Source organism: Acomys russatus, chromosome 21 (genome assembly GCF_903995435.1).
Source record: "Acomys russatus chromosome 21, mAcoRus1.1, whole genome shotgun sequence".
Lineage (NCBI taxonomy): Eukaryota > Metazoa > Chordata > Mammalia > Rodentia > Muridae > Acomys > Acomys russatus.
The window spans coordinates 17,717,738-17,742,425 of NC_067157.1; the positions used below are offsets into that span (position 1 = coordinate 17,717,738).

General features: G+C 39.8%; 1 protein-coding gene across 1 annotated transcript in view; it reads left to right on the top strand.

Moving 5' to 3' along the window:
- Slc35f1 (solute carrier family 35 member F1) overlaps nucleotides 1–24,688 on the top strand; it is a 404,539-nt gene that overhangs the window by 299,079 nt on the left and 80,772 nt on the right. Inside the window, exon 3 of the mRNA XM_051164601.1 lies at nucleotides 19,355–19,482. Within this exon, the coding sequence (XP_051020558.1) occupies nucleotides 19,355–19,482 (128 nt within the window). The remainder of the gene's footprint in view (nucleotides 1–19,354; nucleotides 19,483–24,688) is intronic.

A 24,688-nucleotide genomic window follows, 5' to 3' on the forward strand; every position in this document is an offset into this window, starting at 1 on the left:
TTTATGTTGAAATCATATAGAACCAGCATATTCCCTTAGCAGCCCTCTTCCAAATCATTTAGGACAGCAGGGTGTCTAATTTTCTTAGAGTTACACATACCAATTAATTTTGGGAAATCTCCTAATAGTTGACCACCATTCTTATTATAAAACAATTCACATCCAACCTAGATTTTGTCTATAAAAAGTAAAAACCAAAGATATTGAAAAAGATTGATTGGGATGGGCTATCCCATAACACTTATTATAAATCAGTTAGAAGTTAAAGGAAGTTGGAATGTGGCCAGCAACTGTTTGAAGCTCAGCAATGCATAACAACCCATTCCTATTTTGTTGAAGCGATCACTTTTCAACTCTAACTCTTTTCCTTCCCTCTCAATTAGAATCCACCCTTCAATATTAATATCAAAGAACCAGAACGAACAGTGACAGCGTGTTCTAATTATTAGCCGTATTAGCCTTTATCTAAGGATTGTTGGGTTTGATTGCCTTGGCCATCGAACATGAAACGGATAATAGACCACCCTCTTTACAGAATGTGTTAGGTTTGTGTTTGCAAGAATAAAATGGAGAGGGTGGAATTTTTTCTACTGCTGGTAAACTGCAAATTTGTGCAGATACTTTAGGGAGTTATTTGGTTGGAGCTAGGAATATGAAAAATGTAAACATTCTATAAGCCAATAAGTCTGTATACTGGCAAGTTTTATACAATCCCCAAGACATATTTATTGTGGTATTGTTTATGGTAGAATAATGGGATATAACCTGTGAATTTGGCGATAGAAAGAATAGATAACTCAAATGTATTGCAATGTGCTATATATGTTTTTAAATGAGCCAAACTTATTTGCATATAACATGGATAACTCACAAACAATAGTGAGTAAAAAACCCTAAATATACAAAATTATGTATATCTAGAGCATGGTACCAACTCTGTAAACTGTATAAAAACCCTTACAAAAACACACTGTATGTGAAGATGTATATATACCCATACTCACACATATAAGTATGTATGAGATAAAAATGACATGAGAGCCAGTTCACAAATTTCTTCTCATTGCTTGTGAGAATAGAAAAAAATATTCAAAGTGTAGAAAAGTGGAGACTTGAATTTCAAATAAAAATTCTAAGACGTTACTCCTTTGTTTTAAATGACTTTGAAAACATTTTAAATGACCAACTCTCTGTTGGAGCAGCATTGACACAGCCAATTATGCTCATATGTCTCACTTTTCAAAATAAAAGTCTGTTTTTCAAGCTTGCTACAACCTGTGCTATGAGATGCTTGATTTAGCCGCTCCTTCTTCAGTAAATGTGTCACTTGCTATTATGTATATGATGCTGTATTTAGTGCCATGGGGAAGAAGCAAAGACGATATGACATGATCTGTTCTACCCTCGAGGATCCTGTCATTTTGGAATTTGAAAGCTTCTATGGGGTGAAGCATCCGTGGGTTTGAGGTTGTCTCACTGTGGAAGTGTCTTAATAGGCTTATGATATGAAATTACTTCACTTGCCATGAAATTAATGTAGGTGAGTTCCACTCTTTGAAAACATAATGGGAAAATCACCACTTATAAAAGGTCAAATTAGGGTGTGGCTGTCAATTTAAGAGGAAATTAGTCATTTTAAAAAGTGATTCATTGTACCTGAACACAGAAACTTATGAAGGTATATTTTTTAAAAGGTCTTCTTATGTTAGACTTGTTTTGGTGGACAATGCAGTCATTACAAAAATTAATGTTTAGGACAAAGCAAACTTTTCACCTGGGATCTGTTGCTGCTGGCATGCAGGAAGTCTGGTACCGGGAGAAACTTGAAGCTGAGTACTTTCATAATCTCTTCAAAGATAGCCCAGAGATGAGCTAGGTAATTTTGCTTAGCATGAGCAAGACCAATAAACTCTGGGGTGTCTTCCTTGCAGATGCCACTAGCAACTGTTAGCTGATATAGCAGCGAATGCATGAAAGATTGCAGGTGCCTGCAGCAGGAACGGAAAGTGAAGAAGGTGGCTGAATGCTGCCTGTGAGATGCTGATGGTCTACATCTCTACTCTTACTAGAAAAGGGGTAGGCCAGTCTTAGAAGAAGGGGCAGAATTTAAAATAAAGTCTACTCCCCTTCCTTCTTTTCTTCTTTCCTTCCTCCCTCCCTCCCTCCCTCTCTCCCTTCCCCCTCCCTCCCTCCCTCCCTCCCTCCCTCCCTCCCTCCCTCCCTCCCTCCCTCCCTCCCTCCCTCCCTCCCTCCCTCCTTCCCTCCCTTCCTCCTTCCCTCCCTCCCTTATTTTCTGTAGAGAAAAGCCAGGTTTGTCAGTAAAAGGAAGAGAAATAATGGGGGCTGAGATCAAAGCAGAGGAATTTCAACACTCTTGCTCAGGGATTTCTCTAAAAGACACACATCTTTAATAGAAACCTGGTCAACATGTGTTGATTAAATGAGGCCATGGACTGAATACTGAATGCACTACCTGAGCTTGCATCCTCTGGGACATTAACAAGGGGTTGCCTCTGCCGTGGACCCAGCTCACTAACTGTGGAGGTGAAAGTGGAGGCAGGAGAGACCAGGGCTTTCCACTCCTCGCCTTCAGAAGATGCTCTAGAACTTACTGTACTGAGTTTATTCTCTGCACAGGGCCTTTGCGCTAGCGACGCTCTCCCCTTCACATTCTCTCTTCTCTGATGAAACTAGGTCCAAAACAGCTAAGCAATTAGAAAGATACAGAAAATACAGCAGGCCTCTGTGGGGAGTCATGGGCAGGAGCACTAACGCAGAAAGGAGAGCGGAAGTACAGAGAGTCAGACAGATTTAGCCCGTTTTATAAAGAAGCTTTACTCTTCAATTTCTGATCTCTTAAATATTGTGATAAGCATCAGGTACTTCTGTATTTTTTCCTCAAAACTATGTGACTCGAGACCTTTCTCCAGGAACCTGCTTCCCAATATCAGGAGGGAAAAAGAACTCTAGGCTGCCTCCTGGTCCTGTCATGGGGATTCTTAATAGGAGCTGCTAAGTTCTTCCTAAGTAAGTTTTTCCTACATGCCAGGAAGAAGCTGTCAGCCACGGTGCTCTTTGCCATCTGACACATTCTGCTATCTAGGGGTTTCTTTGTTTGGCCAGACTGTGAGGCATTGAGGTAAATAGATGAAGTATAAAAGATCTGAAAGGCACATGCACTTCCTTCTTGTACCTAAAAAGAGAGAGAGAGAATATATACATAAGAATGCACTTGAGAAAAGGGATTTCTGAAAGTTTTAAAAAATAAAACAAAGACTAAGAAGTGGTTTAAGATGTACATCTTTTTTTAAATTGGCTGTAAAGATAAGATGGTCTTGTTGCTAGGCAACAGGCACATGACAATGGCGAGCCACAAGGTTGAAGTCATGAGTGTTTTAGTGTGGATTCCTGTCACAATAGAAAACCTGCTAATACGCTTCTCCCATAAAGGGGAAGTGGGTGAAATGGAGATGTTACAAGATCAAGAGAGGTTAGTCATCTTGAGTTGTGTTGGCTCGCATAAACAGCTAACACTTCTGTTGACGGAAGTGGTCTCTTTGCCCTCGTAGACATGTTTCTACTTGGCCAGTTTGATGACTGCAAGATTCCAGACGCTGACGTCTAAATAGGGTCTAGCATCTACCATGGACAGAGGCACTGTTTCATTATCTTAATTTTAACACTATGAATACAGCACATTCTGAATGTAAAGGAAGGATGCGCTCCATCACTCACCCAGCAAAGGAATCTAGTTGTCCCTTAAAAGTGACATTCATTTGGCTGGTGATGGCATATGTAAAAGTGTATTTCAACCCTTTCCCCTCCAAGGAATATGAGCACTTTGTTTGAGATCTTGCTATGCATGTTTTTATTCTAGATCATCATAGACTTTAGAATTCTTATTACCACTATCTCATAAAAATTAAAAAGTTATATAGGATCAAAGAAGGTAAGTTTCTTTCCTCTTTGCCCCTGACACCACCACCACCCAGAGTTTGGGGGAAAATTAACAGTGAATTTCAGGTTAGTGTAAGTCTGAAAAACGAGGATTGTCAGGAAATGCCTGAGCTAAGTTGTCATAGGATTCAACGATAATTTATTTAGAAGGTTCTCCTCATAAAAACTGATGACATTTATTAGCTGTCAGGAAGATACTTATTACAGGTGAATTATACTCTTAGCATTTTATTTGAAAATTCCAAAGGAATCTGAACACAGAGCAACACTGCTCATATCTATGAGCTACAGTTTACACTTACACATGAGTATCCTGCAGAACTTCACTTTAGCCCCAAAATAGCAGGTGTCCTGGTTTCTGATAAAATACAAACATAAGACTGTTTAAGATCTACTCCCGTACCTAATCCTTTTCTCACACAGTGGCTGTTAGTTAGATTCCAATGTGATTCGAGTAGAGTTTCCAGATATTAGGCAGTGTTCCAGCTATTGGAAAGAACTGACGGGAAAGCCGAGAGGAGCCTAAACATCTGGGAAACAGTTTCCATCATTCTTCACATGACTATTTATAAAAAAATTATTACTTCAAACTCAATTTCTTTCTTTGGAGAAATGCATTGTATTATATTAGTGTGTGTGTGTGTGTGTGTGTGTGTGTGTGTGTGTGTGTGTGTGTGTGTGTTTGCCATGTAAGTGCAGGGTTCCTTGGAGTTTTAGTCATAGACAGTTGTAAGATGCCAAATGTGGTGTTGGAAACTGACTCGGGGCCTCTGGAAGGCTAACAAGCACTGTCGTGGCCGTGCCATTTCTCTACCCTCTATCACCTCAATTTCTATTCCCACACATATCTTCTTTAAAAAGTGAAAATAAGGTTCCAACCAGATAATAAGCAGCATTATTCATAATACCCAAAGGTGGAAACAACCCAACTGTCTATCATTGGATAAATATATAACCAATATCAGCTTTAAAAATGAATGAAATTCTGATACATCATGCACAGAATAACGAACCCAGAGAGCATGAAAAATTAAATACGTCAGACATAAGAGAATAGATTGTGTGTGCATCTGCTCATGTTAGGTGCCTAGAATAGTCAGACTCGATGGTTCTACTTCCATTTACTGTCCTCTGCCTGAAGAGGGTGGACCGGGCTGTTTGTACAATAGGTGCAAAGTTTTTGTATAAAGTGATGGAAAGTTCTGGAGCTCAGTAGTGGTGATGGTTGCACAGCAGTGCAAGTGCACTAAATGTCACTGAAGTATGCACTTAATGAACAAAGGGTGATTTTGAACATTATGTGTATTTTAATACAGAGAAAACAATAATCTTGAAAAATACCATTGCCCCACCCACACTCAACCTTTAAATCCCTTCTTGCTGACACTGTGTGCCTCTGCTTCTTTTTCCTCCGACCTCAGCTTTAAAAAGACAGCAGCAGCAGCCCCAGAAGCCTTAATTTAAACTCTAATAGGATGCTACAAGGTCAGTTAAGTAATTTCCTCTCCTGAAAGGGGAACTTTCTTGATATATTATTTATCTGTCAGTTTACTTGCCAATGCCACATGCTTGAGGCATCACAGACATGTCAAAAGGGCATCCTAATTTTCCTCTGCTTAGGTTAGAGATTCAAGGGCAGATGGCATTACAGATGGCAGAGCCACAGACTGGACATATGGCCCAATCTTTATTCTGAAGAAGAAGGTACTTTGGGGAGGGGATTTAAGCCCAGTTATACCAGACCATGGTTAAGCCACACTGTCTCTGCAGAAAATAGTTAAGCAAAAAAGAATGGAGGAAGCATCCAAAGTGTTCATAGGCATGGCGCACTAGACAAGTGGGATGAAGCACTCAGAATGTCATCACATGACTAAATCTATCCAGGTCTTACTTCCAAGGGAGTTAGCAATGCCACAGTTAGATGTTGTTTCTCAGATAAATACTACCATCTTGCAGCACCCTCCATATGTCCAGCCATACTCTTTGAAGTCAGATCTAAAAATAGCCTGGATTTGGTAAATGTGTGTGTGTGCCCCAAGGGATGCATGCATGCAGAGTGTGTGTGTGCACGCACATGTGTGTCCTTCAAGCTGGGCCTTTGAACTAGACCCAAGATGTAAGACCGGTGAAGAGACCACGGAGGGTCAGTGGAATGACTGTGGAGAACAAATGAAGTGTCTCGTGGTTGCGCATTAAGAATCCCTGTGAGCCTCCCTTTCCTCGTGTCGTGACTACTAATTGGGAATGTAAAAGCTTTCTTTTCACTGACATATAAGCTCTCAGTCTTTCTCTGTGTCCAAAGAAATACATGTACAAATGTAACATCATTTTTCAAGCTGCTGAATAGCCAGTGCCAACCGGGGACACAGTCAAGTGTATTCTGGTTCCCCAAAGTTCATCTAATACCAGTGATTGTCCATGCTAACCCCGAGTCTAGGAACCTTAGAGGTGGACTATTAACAAATCCTGGATATTGACCATTTACAGGCCATCTGTAATGTATCTGGGATGATTATCCTCCAGATATATTTATCTTTCTATTTCTAGACATTTCTATCTTATCAATTGGGCACATATCTGAGAAAAAACTTACATTTTTAAGAATGACAATTAGTAAGGATTGCTATTGTAAAAAGGACCTTTAGGAAGGTATATGCCTCTTTGGATTTTAGCATGGCTTATTTTCAGGCCTCAACAAATAGATACTGCCAATACTCACATGCCAAATCAGTGTAATAATGACAATAATAAATAAAAGAATAGATTGGTGGAGGATACAATGTCCCACAATATCTAGATGTAAAAATATAGTAGAAGCTAATATAAATGAGGATTTGAGCATCTGTGATATTTGCCTGTATGGTATATATCTCACACTTTGTAATAGAATAACTAAGCATTTACTAAGCAGAAAATGATGTGTTTCTACAAGGATGTACAGGAAGAGATTATATATATATTTATATTATTACACATATATACAATAAACTACCTACAACACAAAGAACCACAAAACAACCAGAACTTATATAAATGTTACATTCATAGTGTTTTGTCTATTTGTATTTGGCAACCTTTCCTATCTTGGTGAGTCTAAAATTCTGAATATAAATCAATAAATGAGATATGGTAGGAAGAGATTATAAAACAGGGAATCCTGCCCTCCCCCCCTTTTTTTTACTAATTTTACTATTTAATATGGAAGTAATACATGGAAACATTTTTAAGATATAAAAAGGGTAAGATTAGGTTTTTAAATCAATATACCAATACCCAAAGACTTTGAGAATTTATGGAAAAGCTTACTAGAGGCCAAAGTGATGGAATTTCTTCAAGATGGAGGCATTGGAGAGATGGTCCTCATGATGCTTTTGTGGATAGTCTCAGAGCCCCTACACACTGTGGGGTCCCAACCACTTTAGAACATGGGTCACACAGATTCCTATACCAAAAACCTATACCTTATTAGTAGCCTTCAGTTATGAGCCAATGATTAGCAAACCCCAGAGAAAATGTCTGAGACAGAAACATATCCAGGATTGTTTATTAGTTTAGACCATACTGCCAAAATGTAATCAAATACAAGTAGCATCATAACCTCCAAGAGGCTTTTAAAAATACTCCAGATTCTTGAGTCCCAGCCCAGACCTGTCTGAGGTGGAGCCTAGAAATTGGAAGTTCTAAAAGCGCCCAAATTTTAAAAACAGACTAAACAAAACTGGGAAGGAAATGACAAAATATGATGTAATCATCAAGTATACATTTATATAATTAGATAGACAACAGGGTTCTTAATATTATAAATAAGTTTAAATTGTCTTACTTATTGTTGTTCTTGCTTCCAAAATATTTTTTATTATTGTTGAATACTTGATTTGTACCTGCATGTATGATTAGGGCTTGTGAATATCTTGTAAAAATCATTGTACTGTCTGCCTCTGCAGTATCTGTCTTCCCAATGCATTTGCTGCAGAATACAAGAGGCTTTTCTTCGGATACTAGCTTGTTTCTCTATATCTTCTCCTCTATCGTTATAGACAGTCATATTTGAACCATGAATATGTTGTCACCAAGCTGGATACACTCTAGTTCAGGTACTTCTATCTTTCAGGCAGCCTGCTTCAAGAAAGCAGAGCCAACAGCTGAAAGGGTGACATCCCAGCAGTATGTTTAATCTCTGGTAACTTCTACAGAAACTGCACCGCCCAAAGAATTCCCTACAAGTACTTTTGTGGCCCCCAGGTAGACAGGTGCTTCCTGTAAAGGAAGCTGCAAGGACAAGACATTATTTCCCAGGGCACAAGGGCACGGTACCATCACCACGACAAACAGGAGGCGGGGAATGAGCAAGAGGTTCTTAGCCATTAAGAGCTTGTCAAGGCTTGTGCCAGAAATGTTGTCAAATATTCATCCTGACCTCCAAGAATAGAACAAGGGCATGGACAGAATGTGATTCAAAGCTCTGCATTTTCTAGCTGTTAAAAAGCATATAATACGCCTTATAACTCAAGGCCACAGTAAGGAGGAGTGAGGTCTACAAACACAAAGATAAAGCCACTGTTGGTATTCATATGTTCCAGCCAGTGCTTTGCTGTTGGCAAGACCCTCTCTTCATAATGGCAGTCTTTTCTTTTGCAACTTTCTTATTTACAACAATAGAAAAGGAGGCAGAATATTATGTTGAACCCCACCAGCAACATTTCGACTGAAACAAATGCAACTGATGGACGAGAGCATCTTTTTACTCTCACTCTCACCACTCACCTTTTTTGTGAGCAGTTTCAGGCAGCATGCATTTCATCTGTAACTATTCCAGTGTGTATTTCTAAAAGGCAGTAACTTAAAAACAACCTTTCTGAATTGCCTGTGAAGGCTCAAGTGTTTTGTTGTCTCACAAATATATATGTTTTAGTCTATTCAGGTTGGGATGCAAACAATGACCACATATGTCAGGAGGTTGGCGTTTTCCTTGTGTTCCTTCAACCTAAAAATTTCTCTTCCATTTTAACGCAGTGCTTTTCCTGAGAAACTCTTGACCGATATGACAAGTTCCTTTCAAATAATCTTGAGGACTTGATCAAAGACACATAACATATTTTTTGGACCATAAGATGCACTCCCCCTCCCCATAAAAAAGGTGTAGGGGGATTAGAGTGCGCCTTATGGTCCAATTGCTGTTTTTACTGTTTTTCTTGTTTTACTGTTCTAAAAACTGGGTGCATCTTATGGTCAAGTGCGTCTTATAGTCTGAAAAAAACACGGTAATGCATTCAGTAAGTTTGGGTGCTGATGAGATTATGCGTTTTTCTAGTGAGCCCTCAGTTCATATCATTCAGCTGAGCAAGCCCCAAGTAGAGAAGTTATGACATGGCTCACAATCTGGATTTTGCTGACTGAATCTTCTTAGTGTACAGTGGCATGTTCCCCTCCCACGTGTCTTCTAAAATGACAGTTAAGCACAGGGACTCATTCAGATATAGAGATGCATATAGCAGCGTGTAGGTGGTTTCTTGGTTTGTTTGTTTGTTCTTGTCAAGAGACACTATGCCTGTTTGTTTCTTTCTCTCTACTGCTGGTGTCAAGGCTTATTTCCACTCACTCATAAGGAGGTAACAAGCTATGATGTTCTAATCATCACTTTGAGCATTCATTTTGTTAGGTAGATTATTATCATAAGGGCAGCCTCTCATCTAATGATTACTCAGTGCTGGATCTCACACAGAATCATGGGAGGGAGAAGGGGGAAGGACTTGTTCTTTTCACTTTGTATGCTGGTTTTCAAAATCGTGCCTTGGTTTAACCAATGTCTTCCAGCAGCACCCAGGTCTTGTTCTTTGTTGGTGTTTCCAGTATCTTTCTGGTGGTGGTTCCTGGTGGTTTTGTAATTCATCAAAAGCTCATGGATTTATCAAATTCCATGCATGTTTGCCAACCTGGTTATTTCCAGCTGAAAGGTTCTTCAAGTTGGCCCTTGAATCTTCTTGAGAAAGCACTGTAGTTGTGGAATGATCCTTCTCTCTTCTGTGTGACAAGATGTTCTAGGCTCAGCTTGTGTACTGCATTTCTTCACCCACATCTGTAATCAGCCATTTCCCCAAAGGCCATTGTTTCTTTTAGTGAAAAAAAAAGTGTATTTGATAATGATAATCTCCATGTTATGGTACTTACTGCCAGTAGGTTGATATAGTTTTAAGTGAATTCTATAAATTAACTCTTTAATATTTTCCATTGACAATACACATACACATGAGAGAGAGGGAGGGAGGGAGGGAGGGAGAGAGAGATGGTATGCACTACTACTATTGCATTGCTCATGAAATGCCTTTTTCTGAACTTAATTTCAGGAAAAAAAAATAATAGGAAGCACTTCTGGCTTGTTTCATTGAATTTTCCATGTAGACAAAAAGTACCATTCTTAGAGAAGTAAATGTTTATAATAAAAAGAAATCAGACCAGGCCTTGGAAAAACTATCTAACTTCTTCTAACTCCAGTTTTCTAATCTGAAAATATCTTCTTCACAGGAATGCTAATAACAAAGCTGTGATCACTTGCCCAGTATTTACTGCAAACTAGATACTGTATATGCATCACCCCCACCACAACTTAACCCACATTTCCAAGTAAATGGTATTTGCTTCATTTTATAAATGAGCACAGTTTCCCAGGGTGACACTGCCTGGTAAGTGGCAGCCACTGTTTTCATAGAGGTCTCTGACTCCATGCTTTTAACCCAGACTTTAAAGCATCAGGCAAATAAGAAAAAGAACATATGTTGTTGCTGGCACAGTACCTGATAATTGTATTCCATGAAAAATAAACGACAGTTAACAGAAGTGGCCTTGGTGGATATCTGAAATGGTAGATGGGAGCGTGGGTAGGGACACCAAGCCAGCCAGCTTACTGCTTTATCAGGCATCTGGCCCACTCACACTTTCTCCTGTTAATTTCCCACATTGGGGCTAACCTTTGTGTCCACCATGACAGATGCTCTAGTGGCAGAGCTCAAGGTCAGCCCTCGAGAGTTCAGGCTGGCACTTGCTGTCATGTTGTCTTTTGAAGCAAGTGGCTGACGTCCAGAGGCAAGCCTGCTTTGGCCTCTTCCCCTTACATCCTGTGTCATTAGCTGCTACATAGCTCTTTGTTCAAAACAAAATTCACAAAACTGACAGGCTCATCTGCCTAATGTCCTGAGACATCAGAGCCAATTACAGGATAGTTCCAGAAGGCAAATGGGGCACTTTTCACAAAATAGGATGAAAAAGGGGAAAATAGTCTTGTCATTAAAAAGGACAAATACATTTTCCTCTCAGCAGGCTCACCCTAGGAAAATTGAGAGATTTATATTAATACAGAGTTTCATTATGATTGCCCTAGATAATTTTAAATCAAAGCATTTACCCCCAACGCATCCCCAGCTAACCTACCGCTAAAGATTTTAGCTAGTGAGCAGGATTTTGTATTGTAAGAGGCATCTTCCTGATGATAGCAACTTGTAGGATAAACCACAGAATTTTGACACTATGCTAGACAAAAAAATACCTACATTTTCATTGTTTCACAAGGAGTGAGGTGTGTGTATGTGTGTGTGTGTGTGTGTGTGTGTGTGTGTGTGTGTGTGTGTGTGTGTGTTACTTTTAATCCAAGTCTGAGAGTTTCTTACATTGGAATGTGTCTCAAATGAATCCAAGATTTTACATAAGAGGATTCACTCTAGTATTTCATTTTGTTGGGGGGAAAAGCTACCGAAAAGTCTTAGGAACACAGCCCCAAGCTATTTCCTCCCGCTTACTAAATTTAAGCTAATCAAAACCATTGGAAGACTGTAGTTTTATAAGACTCTCCTCCCATCTGACACTAGTTGAAAGTTTGGTGTGGGAAATCGTCTTAAAAACATCCCAAGTCTCAACAATTTCCAGGAAAGTCTCATACAATAGCTGATCTGAAATAGAATCAGTCAGGGGCAGAGGATGGACTTCAATTTTATCTATAATACTTGCTCACAAAAGATCTGGAACAAACACCACAAAACATTTGCATTTTCTAAATCAAGCTAGAGAGTGCATTAATACTTTCGTATTCAATATTTTTATCTGTATTTAATCATACAGATAATAAAACAATAACAAATAGAATACATTTAAATACCAAACTATGATTACATTCATTGTGTATAGGTTTCATTATCCTTTACAGTTGATAAAAATAAAATCCAGAGGAGATTTCAAAGCAGTCACATTCATCAATTATAAGTATATTATGTTCCCATGGATGGCCTTGTGTCATGAGGTTTGGAGGGACCTTTAGCACAAGGACTCCATGAATATATTGCCATTGCTTTAAAGTTTTAATGGCCTATTTTACTGCAGTGTGAGACAGGTAGATAAATCCTTTTAAGGCTTGTGGATTTTTTTTTTCCTCTGTCAAAAATAAAGCAGTCTCCCTCCATCTTGGATAATTCTGCTAATCAAGTCTGTTGAGTGTTTGCAGGGCTATCAAATGAAGCATCATGGAAGCATTTACACAGTGTGCCTTTCCTTGAAGCTGTTATTAGCAGACTAGCAAGGCAACACATCATTCATCTGAACCCAAATAATGAATGGCTCTTGGATATGTTCTTGGTTAGTGGGACAAGTAACATCTCTATAACATGGGCTTCTAGTAGTGTGTGTTGAAACGTGGCTTGTACGCTCTGAATTTGGTAATTGTTCATCATGTAAAATAACAAGGAAAGCGACCTGTGACTTTACACTTGACGCTTTGAGGTTAAATGTGCTATTAACAATTTTATGGCCTCTATTCATTGTATTAGCGTCAGAAACTTACCAAATGAATCTTGTCACTCTCATAATTTTAACTAGAAAGCTATTTCAGTGGAAGGAACAAGAATGTTTGCAGTAGTTGTATTTTTTTTTTATTTTTATTTTTTATTAATTTATTCTTGTTACATCTCAATGTTTATCCCATCCCTTGTATCCTCCCATTCCTCCCCCCCCCCATTTTCCCATTATTCCCCTCCCCTATGACTGTTCCTGAGGGGGATTACGTCCCCCTATATATTCTCATAGGGTATCAAGTCTCTTCTTGGCTACTTGCTGTCCTTCCTCTGAGTGCCACCAGGTCTCCCCCTCCAGGGGACATGGTCAAATGTGAGGCACCAGAGTATGTGAGAAAGTCGTATCACACTCTCCACTCAACTGTGGAGAATATTCTGACCATTGGCTAGATCTGGGAAGGGGTTTAAAGTTTACCTCCTGTATTGTCCTTGGCTGGTGCCTTAGTTTGAGCGGGACCCCTGGGCCCAAATCTGCCTATCATATTGTTCTACTTGTAGATTTCTAGGACCCTCTGGATCCTTTTATTTTGCTGTTCTCCCATGCGTCTCTCATTTAGAGTCCCAATAGGATGCCTTCCCCTCTGTCCCAGTTTCCTGGTAAGTGAAGGCTTTCGTGGGACATGCCCCTTGGGCTAGTATGCAGATATAAGTGAGTATATACCATTTGATTCTTTCTGCTTCTGGGTTAACTCACTCATTATGATCATTTCTAGCTCAATCCATTTATCCACAAATTTCGGGAATTCCTTGTTTTTAATAGCTGAGTAGTATTCCATAGTGTATATGTACCACAGTTTCTTTATCCACTCTTCTACTGAGGGACACTTAGGCTGTTTCCATGTTCTGGCTATTATGAATAAGGCTGCTATGAACATGGTTGAGCAAATTTTCTTGTTGTGTGCTGGAGCATCTTCTGGGTATATTCCAAGGAGTGGAATAGGGGCTTGGAACTAAACAGAGAATTCTCAACAGAGGAGTATCAAATGGCTGAGAAACACTTAAAGAAATGCTCAACCTCCTTAGTCATCAGGGAAATGCAAATCAAAACAACTCTGAGATTCCATCTTACACCCATCAGAATGGCTAAGATCAAAAATTCAAGCGACACCACATGCTGGCGAGGATGTGGGGAGAGAGGAACACTCCTTCATTGCTGGTGGGAATGCAAACTAGTACAGCCACTTTGGAAATCTATCTGGTGCTATCTCAGAAAAATGGGAATAGGGCTTCCTCAAGACCCAGCTATTCCACTCCTTGGAATATACCCAGTAGTTGTATTTTAACACCCAAATTTTAGTGGTACTTAACCTTTCTGAAGTTTACTAAATATAAATTTTATTTATATATTATTTATTGACTATTTGATGTGGACTGTTGGGTCCTGGAGATAAAGACCAAACTCACACCAATTTCTTCAACTTGTGACTAACCTAATGAGTAATAAAGATAAGTTCTGTATGTGGCTTGAGCACAGTTATTAACAGAACATATCACATGGAGTCCCAGTGCAATGAGTAGCAGAAAGAGTGCCAATCTTACTGATAGAAGTGTGTGCTGGTTCATTTAGAGGAAGAGTACTTAGGGTTCTGTTGCTCTAAAGAGACATCATGACCAAAGCAATGCTTATAAAAAGAAAGTATTGATTTGGAGACTTGCTCACAGTTTCAGAGACTGTATTAGTTAAGGTTCTCAAGAGGAATAGCTGTGGTCCAGCTAATGCAGCAATGGTTGCCTCTAAGTAGAAAGTCCAGGAATCCAGTAGTAGTTCAGTCCATAAGGATGGTTGTCTGAGCTGCTCTTCAGTATGTGCTGGAATCCTGAAGAAGTAGGCCCTAATGCCAGTGATGGAAAGCACTTGCTAGTGAGAGTGTAAAGTGAGTAGGCAGAGAGCAAGAGCGCGAGAGAGAACGAGAGAAAGATTCCTTCTTTCATGTCCTTCATATATGGTGCCAGCAAGAGGTGTGGTCCAAATTAAAGGTGGACCCTCCTAACTCAAAGATCTAGATTGAAAGTTTATTTCCCAACTCAAATATCCAGATTAGAGGTGTGTATTCCCATTTCAAGTTATTTAATTATGAAAAATAATTCATCATAGATAGGCCCATGCATTTAGGTTTTAGTCAATTCCAACATAGTTAAATTGACAACCAAGAGTAACTATAACAGAAGTTTAGCCCATTGCTATCATGGCAAGGGGGGTGGCAGCATATAGGCGATGTGCTGCTAGTGCAGTAACTGAGAGCTTTGCAGCCTGGTTTGGACTTTTGAAACTTTGAAGACCACTCTAGTGACACACATCCTCCAACAAGGCCATGCCTCCTAATCCTTCCCTGACATCTCATCAACTGGCATGCAAATAAGCCAATGGGGGCTGATCGTGCTTCAAGCACCATATTCTAGCCCTCTACAAGTTTATAGCCCTATCACATTGGAAAATGCATTTATTTAACTTCAAAAGTCCTCATAGTCTTTCAGTCCTAACATTGTTTCAAAGTCCAGTGTCTCTTCTGAGACTCAAGGCAATTTCTTAGCTGTAACCCCCATGAAATAAAATTAAAAATTATATACTTCCAGCATACAATGCAACTGATATGCATTTTACTATTCCATGATGGAAAAGAGAAAGCATAGTGACGAAATACTGAACCAAATCAAGACAAAAACCAGCAAGTCCAACTTCAATTTCTGCATCTCCACGCCCCATGACAAGGTGCTATTAGGGTCTCAGCTTCATTGACTGCAACACACTTCTCTCTGTTGGGTTGGTCCCACACCTGGTCTGCAGCTTTCCTCGGCAGATATCCCACAACTCTGGTGTTTCCAACATCTTGGGATCTCTAATATAATCCAGGCTTCCCATTCACAGCTTCAGGCCACAGCCTCTCACTACCTCTATGCAGTGACTCTCCTGCCACGTGCCTGGCCTCAGCAGCTTTCTTTAACTGAAGAAGACGATTCCATAGCCCTTCAGTCCTTTGGTATCTTTGGCTCCAAATCCCAAACCACATGGCCAAAGCTGCCAATTTCTGCGGCTCAATGGGACTTGAACTTGGTTTCCTTTCCCCCAAACATTTGCATCTGCTTTCTGTTGTTGACGTTTCCATTGCTGCTTGAGATTTCCGTTAATTCCTGCTCACAAGTTGGAAGCTTGGCTGAGTGGTGTCTTGTCTTGAAGTGACCATTCTCTTTATTCCATTTTGAGTGAGGCCTTTCTTTAACCTTTTTATCTTCTTGGGCATTGGACTTGCTTCCAAAATTACATCTTCTGGTGTCCTTTTCTTCTTAAATTGTGCATTGTGTATTTCTTCTTGTTTGCTTTTTGTCATTATAGATGTGCAGGAGAGTGATCACGAATAGCCACGTGATACAGTCAGTCCTAGGATGCTTTGAAACCCCCTCTGCCAACACGGTCTTTCCACAACTCTTCAACATAGTCTCTGGCAAGTTTATAAGACAAGGGCAGAAAGAAGCCACATTGACAAAATTTCATAAGAACAGTCGCTTGGCCACTTACGTACACTCTTCTCCACTGGAACCTCTTCAACTGGGTCCCCGCTGCTCACATTGTCCTCGGCACCACTGCCCATCCTCCTACTGCTTCACCAACAGGCAGTGCAGTCAGGTCTACACTGCAGCAAGCCACTCCCTGGTACCAGCTTCTGTCCTACCCAATGCTCTATTTATTGCTGGATAGAGACCCCATGGCCAAAGTAACCCTTATAAAAGGAAGTATTTAATTGGAGGCTTGCTTACAGTTTCGAGGGGTTAGTCGATTATCGTCATTGTTACCCATTGTTACCATGGCGAGGAGCATGGCAGCACGCATGCAGGCACGGGGCTAGAGCAGTAGCTGGAAGCTTCTGGCCCACAGGCAGGAGTAAGAGAGACAGACATTGGGCCTGGCATGGGCCTTTGGAACCTCAGTGCCCACTCCTAGTGACATAATCTTCCAACAAGGCCACATCTCATAATCCTTTGATAGCATCTCATCAGATGGCATGTAAATATATGAGCCTATGGGGACCAATCTCATTCAAATGACCAAAAGTTCTCAAGAAGAGGGAACAACACCTAGAAAGACTCAAACAACAGAAAATGTATGTATGCTCATACCATTCTCTGGTCCAAAGAATCTTTCCCATACTCTGCCTGTATCTTTTTTTGACAGTCTTAGTTCAAGTCACTCTAAGAATGGCCATTGGCCATTAATAAACTGTAAATGCTGTATTTCAATGTTAGTCTAGAGGTCACCCCTTCCTTGCTCAACACCAATTAAAATTTCTGAGCCATTGGCCTTTTTTAAAGCTCCACATATGATAGGCGTATTAAGTGATACTGAGAGCCGTTGATTATAAAATATATCTTGCCGGATGCACTAGCACATGCCTGTCATTCCAGCACTCAGAGAGGCAGAGGCAGGCGGATCGCTGTGAGTTCGAGGCCAGCCTGGTATACAAAATGAGTCAAGAACAGCCAAGGCTACACAGAGAAACCTTGTTTCGAAAAATGTGTGTGTGTGTGTGTGTGTATGTGTCTTGGCATATGTGTGGATTTATACAACATGTAGACAAGAAGCTCAAAGTTCTATACAAAGGCACATATGAGGAAATGGTGCACTGTGAGGAAAAATTCTGGGATCACATCCTCTGGCTGTGGACTTAGTTACAAAACCAGGAGAGCGACTCACACTCCACAGCTGGGTCTTGACATCTTCAGATAGATAGCACTTCACATTTTCTCAGATCTTTGATTCAGTCATTTCAAAACATTTAACGGACCCTCACTATATGTTAGTATGTTAAGTGCTATAGACACAGGTGTGAGTGAAGCATTAATGCTGCTACCACCCCCAAAACCCTCAATACTGTGGAGAAGCAGTTTATAAGAAGTCGCAATCGTCTGAAAGAGCTACACAGAAGCAACTGAACATTGCACAGTTAAGAGTAGGGGTAGGTGTATATATGTGTGTGTGTACATATATATATAGTTTTGAAGAGTGAATGGGAGCCAATGTGTTAAGATATATTTCCCATTAAGACAGAAAGACTTTCAGCATGATAGGAGCCTCAACTGTGAGAAGTGTGGCAAAGGTCAAGGTATGCATCTTTGATGTCAACTAGCCATAACCTATACCTGTGCAGCCTCCATTAACCTGGAAAAAACTTAGTGTTCATGAGTCTTTATAAATTTGGAAATGCCACTCATAAAAAACAAGATCTTTAAATTTCCAAGACTGGTCTAACGGGAGACAGGTGACGGTATGTGCTTCTGTTTGGGTCCTTGGGCATCAGTAACACATGACACCGGTAGGCAGCTTCCAAAGGCATTTCCAATGCTCCTGGTTCCTGCTGTCCACATGCTTAAGTCCACCCTCCTTGGGTGAGGCTGTACTTCACTTTTCTAGAGAATTGAATAAAGTAGAAATGTCATTTTGAGGGGTGAGGCTGTGTGAAACCTAATCTCACTCTCTATCGCCTGAGGTAAACTCACCAGTGTGAATTTGAGACAGCACCCTGAGAAGTCTCCTGTGGTGACGCTTCCAACAGCCAAAGGAAGGGGCTTGTTCATTCAGAAGGCTCCTCCTCATCAGTTCTTCCGATGAGACCACAGCCCCAGCTGGCAGCTTGCCTGAAACTTACTGAAGTCTTGAATCCTTAAGCATCCAGCTAAGCTCACCGAGCAGATTCTTGACCCCCCCCCCCCCGCCTTGAAACTGTAGCACAATAAATATTTCTTGTTTTAAACGGCTATATTTTGAAGTAATTTGTTTGCTCAATAAGTCATATATACACCATCACTAGTCACTCAGAGCGTCTGTATAGTCAACATTGTGATACAAAATGAGCTGTGTACTCATGACTGGACTACTTTAACAAATAAGGCTTATCTAGCCTTGGAATAGATATAAAAATAAGAATGAAGATATCTAAAGTCTGTTCAGGGGCTATGACTGTAAGACAAGATAATGAATTAATTGTTGGCAGCACCGAGACAAGGGTGGAGTGGCAGCCTTTTCTGTCTACACATCATTCACACATCTCTAGATTAAAATGGCTAGTCAAGCAAAAGAACCTTATGGATTGCATCTTGGAGTCTTACTATAGACCTACACACACACACACACACACACACACACACACACACACACACACACAAACTTTTTCCAATTGGCTGCTTTTTTTTTTTTGTCTGTATTTGTCTTAGCACAGTCTTGAAATTTAGCATATTTTGAGTTTTTGTGCAATGCAAGATTCTCGAACAATTTTCCTTTCACTTTTCTCATGACACAATTATTCTCTCATATATACATAAGAAAATGTTCCATGGTAAGCAATGACCTACTTAGTCTTACTCTGGTTAGAAACTAATCTGGAGACCCAGAAGTGACCAGGAAAACAATGTCCTAAGTAAAGTATGTGAGTCTTTAAAATACTGGGTAAGTTTGTGATTTTAAAATACGCATATGTAAGTACACGATTGTGTAATGATTTAGAATTCTTACTGTGTAATGTGGTTATATGTAAGAACTTAAGCCATTTTCTTTTCTTAACTTTGCAACACAGGAGAAGAAAACCTCCTGGCAATTTTACGACGAAGATGGTGGAAGTATATGATCCTGGGACTCATAGACTTGGAAGCTAATTACCTAGTGGTCAAGGCTTACCAGTACACAACTCTGACCAGTGTTCAGGTAATGACAGTTCTTCTCAACTTTCCAGATACAGCCCACTTTGAGTTAAATTTCTGGGAAATCTGTATACTATATGATGAGTTTCTCCTTTCATTTTAAAATATTTTTTAGTTGGAAATAGACTCTCCTCTCATACAGTACATCTCATCCACAGTTTCCCCTCCATGCACTCCTTCTAGCTTTCCCCACATCTCTCCTCCCTTCTAGATCCACTTCTTCTCTTCCAAATATAGCAAGTCTCCAAGAGACATCACCTGAACAGGACAAAAATGAAATCCAATAAGACAAGGTGAAAGCTCTCATATCGAGGTTAGACAAGGCAACCCGGTAGGAGGAAGAGGGTCTCAAGAGCAGGCAAAAGAGTCAGAGATAGCTCTTGCTCTCACTGTTAGGAATCCCACAAAAATGCCACGCTAACAGCCATAACATTTTCACAGAGAATATGTTATGGCTCAAACAGACCTTGTGCTTGTCTTTTCAGACTCAATGAGCCCATGCAAGCCCTGCTTGATCAATTCAATGGGCTGTGTTCTCCTGGTGTCCTCCACTCCTCTGACTTCTACAGTCTTTCTTTCCCCTGTTCCATGGGGTTCCCTGAGCTATGAGTGAAGGGATCCAGGGAGGACCTCTCTCTACATAATGTCTGACTGGGGGTTTCTGCACATGTGCCCCTCTGCTGCAAAGGGAAGCCTCTTCTGATGATGACTGGACACAGCACTGATCTATGAGTGTATCAGAATATCACTAGGAATCATTTCATTGGGTTTTTTTTTTCCTGGTTGTGGTTCTACTCTAGGTCTCTGGGCTGTCCAGGCTTTAGTTCTTGGCCATCCAGGTAGTATAGGGCATGAGTTCTCTGTTGTGGGGTTGGCCTCAATTAAACCAGACATTAATTGGTCACTCCCACAAGTCCTTCATTACCAAATGCCATCAGCACATCTTGCAAATTGTAGGTAGAGGGTTTTGTTTTCTTTGTTTTCTCTGTTGGTGTTCAGATTTCTCTGAACACCTGAAGACTTCTTTCCCACACCAAAAAGAATAGAACATGTGGTAAAGGCTCCAAGGCAGGACCAGATCAACCTCTCTACATTCAATATGCTAAGTGGATGTTGTCCTTGGCAACAGAGCTCTGCTGTCAGTCATCAGAGAGCAACCGTCTATCCTAGTGTCAGCCTGGGTGGTTTAGGGATCTCCATAAGACCTCCTCAGCCAAAAACTCAACTGAATGTAACCCATTCCCCAAACTAGAAGCCTGGCCTGGCTACTGATGGCCAGTACAGATCCCATATCCTCCATTACTAGGAGTTCTCGCTAGGGTTATCCTTATAGGTTTTAGGAAGTTTCCATTGCACTAGGTTTCCATATCACCCCCAAATGCTCCCTGCTCCAGTCATCCCGCCCTCTACTCTCTCTCTCCGGAACCTTCCCCCTATCCAACTGCAGAATCTATTCTATTTCCCCATCTCAGGGAGACCCAGGTATTCCTGCTAGAGCCCTCCTTTTCACCTAACCTCTCTGTGTCTGTGCTTTGTAGCTTGATTGTCATTTACTTAATAGCTAATATATTCCAATCAGTGGATATATGTCATATTTGTCTTTCTGGGTCTGAGTTACCTCACTAAGGATGGCTTTTTCTAGTTCCATCCATGTGCCTATAAATTTCATTATATCATTTTTTTAAATACCCCATTGTGTAAATACCACATTTTCTTTATCTGTTCTTCTGTCGAGGCTGTTATGAATAAAGGTGCAATGAACATAGTTGTGCAAGTGTCCTTGTAGGGTGAAGCATCCTTTGGTTATATTGTCTAAGAGTAGTATAGCTGAGTCCTGAGGTAGAGCATTTAAAACATTAAATTGAACTTCATTTATATGTCATTAATTTTTCCTAAATTGGGTATAATTGGACAGCTTTTTCCTTTTTGTTCTTAATATGCCAAAATAATCATTTACAATGCAAAAAGTAATTCATGAATTTGAATGCTGCCAACTAATCTTGTGTCAGCAGGAGAATTATTAATAAGTATAAAAATAAATCTGATTTCATCACAACTTAACTTTTTTAGAATGTTAATAGACTTTAATTAAGTAAGCAAGCTGCTTAATAGTCTTTTCTTTTAGCTTTTTTAATGCATTAAATATTAAATCTGAAGGAATATAGTTTTTTCCTAAAAGAACAGGAATATAATTCTCAAAATATCTTATGTATGAAGATAGCTACTGTGTTTATTTCCCTTACTATCCCCATTCTCTCATATACACGCACACATGCATACATACACACAAACACAAGTACTAGTTTAATTTAGTTTTTATCATTGTTGGATGCTCATTTTCCTTGCTACTCAAATCAGTTTGGTTGTATTTGTTTCACCCTCATTTATCACTGTGCAGAAATAGTGTTGATTTCACAACTACCCTAAAATTACAAGGAAAAGCATTAGCTGAGATTTGATACCTGTCATTCTTTTAATTTGTCTTGGAACTTCAATGACATAAGTGAGTAAACAAATACACAAATACCTGAGTAAATATGGACCACACAGATTGAATGAGAAGTGACCTAAGCCTTGTTTCGCTTTGCTATTTAGTCACATTCCTAATTTTCATATGAATTTCAATGATGATCTTTTGGTCTTCTTTTGCTACTATGATATAATATGATTCAGAATGGTTGGGAAAGGATTGGTTCACTGTACTAGAGGCTGGGGAATTTAGTATCAAAGAATAAAAACAAGGACAACAGGAACAGGTGAGTCAAACCCCACTGGATGATGTCTCTGATCTCAGCAGTGATGGTCGAATGCCAGTGGCCGGATTACCTCTCAACAAGCCTTGGTCTCTACATATTCTTGCAGCAGAGATTAGACATTTACATGAGTTTTGGGACATACAAAAATGCAAACAAAAATAGTAGATAGCTTAATAGAAAAGCAGCTAACATTTTTTTTCTAGGACCGTGACTACATGCAGCTTCCATTTATACTTTTTACATGTGTATAAACACAGGTATGTGTGCATGTTTGTGTAAATGTAGTTACACACATGTAATGTAGAGGTCTGATGACCACCTGGTGTGTCATTCCTCAGGCACCATCTACCTTATATTTGAGACCAGGTCTGTCATTGACCTGAACTTGCCTGGCAGGCTATGATGACTGACTAGCAAGCCCATCTCCGCCTCTCATCCCTGGGATGGCAAGGTCATGCCATGCTCCTCAACACCATCCTTTCCATGGATTCTGGAGATCCACCTCAGGGCCTCATGGTTTCAAAGCAAACACCTGACTGTCTGAAGTGTCCAACCCTCACCTCTGGCCCGTTTTGACACTCAGCTGGTACTCTGAGAGCATTTGTGAGATGAATTCCAGTGAAGAGGCACAAAAAAAACAAGAAGTGAACCAGCAGAGAAGACTTGAGCTAAACCTCTTAACTTACTCTTTAAAATTCTGTGGCTTTGGGGGCTGATGTTGGAGACAAGTGTCCAGATGAAGAAGCCCCAGAGGTCCTGCACCCCTTCTTTAGTGTGGACATTTATAAAATTATCTCTTTGGCATCTTTGCTCTTTTGGGAACCTTCTTTCACCAAGGTGTAAGCACTTATGCATCTGGAAATTGAATTTCCTATTTCCACATTTTCCTTCTTACAATTTCCTCTACAGAGAAAAAAAATTATTTCCAAGATGCTGCATGCACCAAGTATAATATTTCTTTTGGTTGAACTATATTTGGACATGCTCACATCCTATGCTCTTGGTAAGATTTTAGACATCTTCGAAACAGGAACTGTGGCTCGTTACAATAATTTATAAGGCATGCATAAATTAGCCTTTAGAAATATATATCTCTAATATGATTATAAGATTTCCCATTTACATTTGCTTTGATTTTTTAAAAATATCACCAAACTAAGAAAACACAAGACGGTTGCAAGCTCTAACTGGAGAATAATTAAACACTTGTCTTTCCTTTAACAGTGATCATTGTGGCTTTAAAATGAAAAATCCTTTAGTACATCCTACTTGCACTAACAATGCACATGTACATAGTAAAGTTAAATGAAATAGGCTTTATTAAATGGGTACTTTATTACAAGTTCCATTTTTAAAGTCATGGAAACAAAACTCACTGGCAATGTGGTCTGCAAATGTGATATTGGGTATTCAGTGCAAGTTGCCACTGAATAGACAGTAGTCTTCTGAGTTCCACTTTTCATTGTCTTCCTCAATTAGAAACAAGAAATTTTTTGTCTAATCTTTTTCAGTTAGAATAAGATATAAAAAAAAAATGGGATGTCTTCCAATGCAGACACTTCACATTTCTTAAAAACCCTTCTTTAAACACACCCTATACATCTCTCTCTCTCTCTCTCTCTCTCTCTCTCTCTCTCTCTCTCTCTCTCTCTCTCTCTCTCACACACACACACACACACACACACACACACACACACACACACACACGGGGAGGGGGAGAATTAAACTACCTTTGGCCAAGCCTTTTCTATTATTTGAAATATATATTCATCTTCTAGCTATTGATATCGTTCTCATTTAAAAATCCTTTCAACATTCAGGATGCTTTCAAATCATTTATTAATTGAAAGTGCAATGAAAACTGTCTATAATGGTAAAACACTATCTTGTGTGCTTTAACTAGAGCACCTAGAGAAAGAGCAGTCTTCAGTGCAGTTGGTCAGATGTCTTAATAATGGCGTCTATCTCTTTCTTCTTCTGTTCCTGTTGGCTTATCCTATGGTAGGCTCTGGCCATAGTCACAATGTAGATCTCTGACAGCACCAGGCTACCAAGAAGAGACTTGATGCCCTATGAGCATATACAGGGGGAAGAGGTCCCCCTCAGTCACAGTCATAGGGGAGGGGAGTAAGGGGGAAATGGGAGGGAGGGAGGAATGGGAGGATACAAGGGATGGGATAACAATTTATATGTAATATGAATAAATTAATAAAATATATTTTTAAAAAAGAAAGAAGCAAATGGCATGCAAAACAAAACAAAACAAAACAAAAACAAAAACAAAAAAGAACCACAGAATTCTTAATTCATGACCAGTGAAATAACAGACAAATCACCTTCCCATAACCAATGAGCAAAAATTTAGAAGCCTACTCTGATTGGTCCATACAAATAGCTGGAGAATATTGAAATATTAATAATTAATTGTCTTAGATGTGAACTCCTTGAACCAAT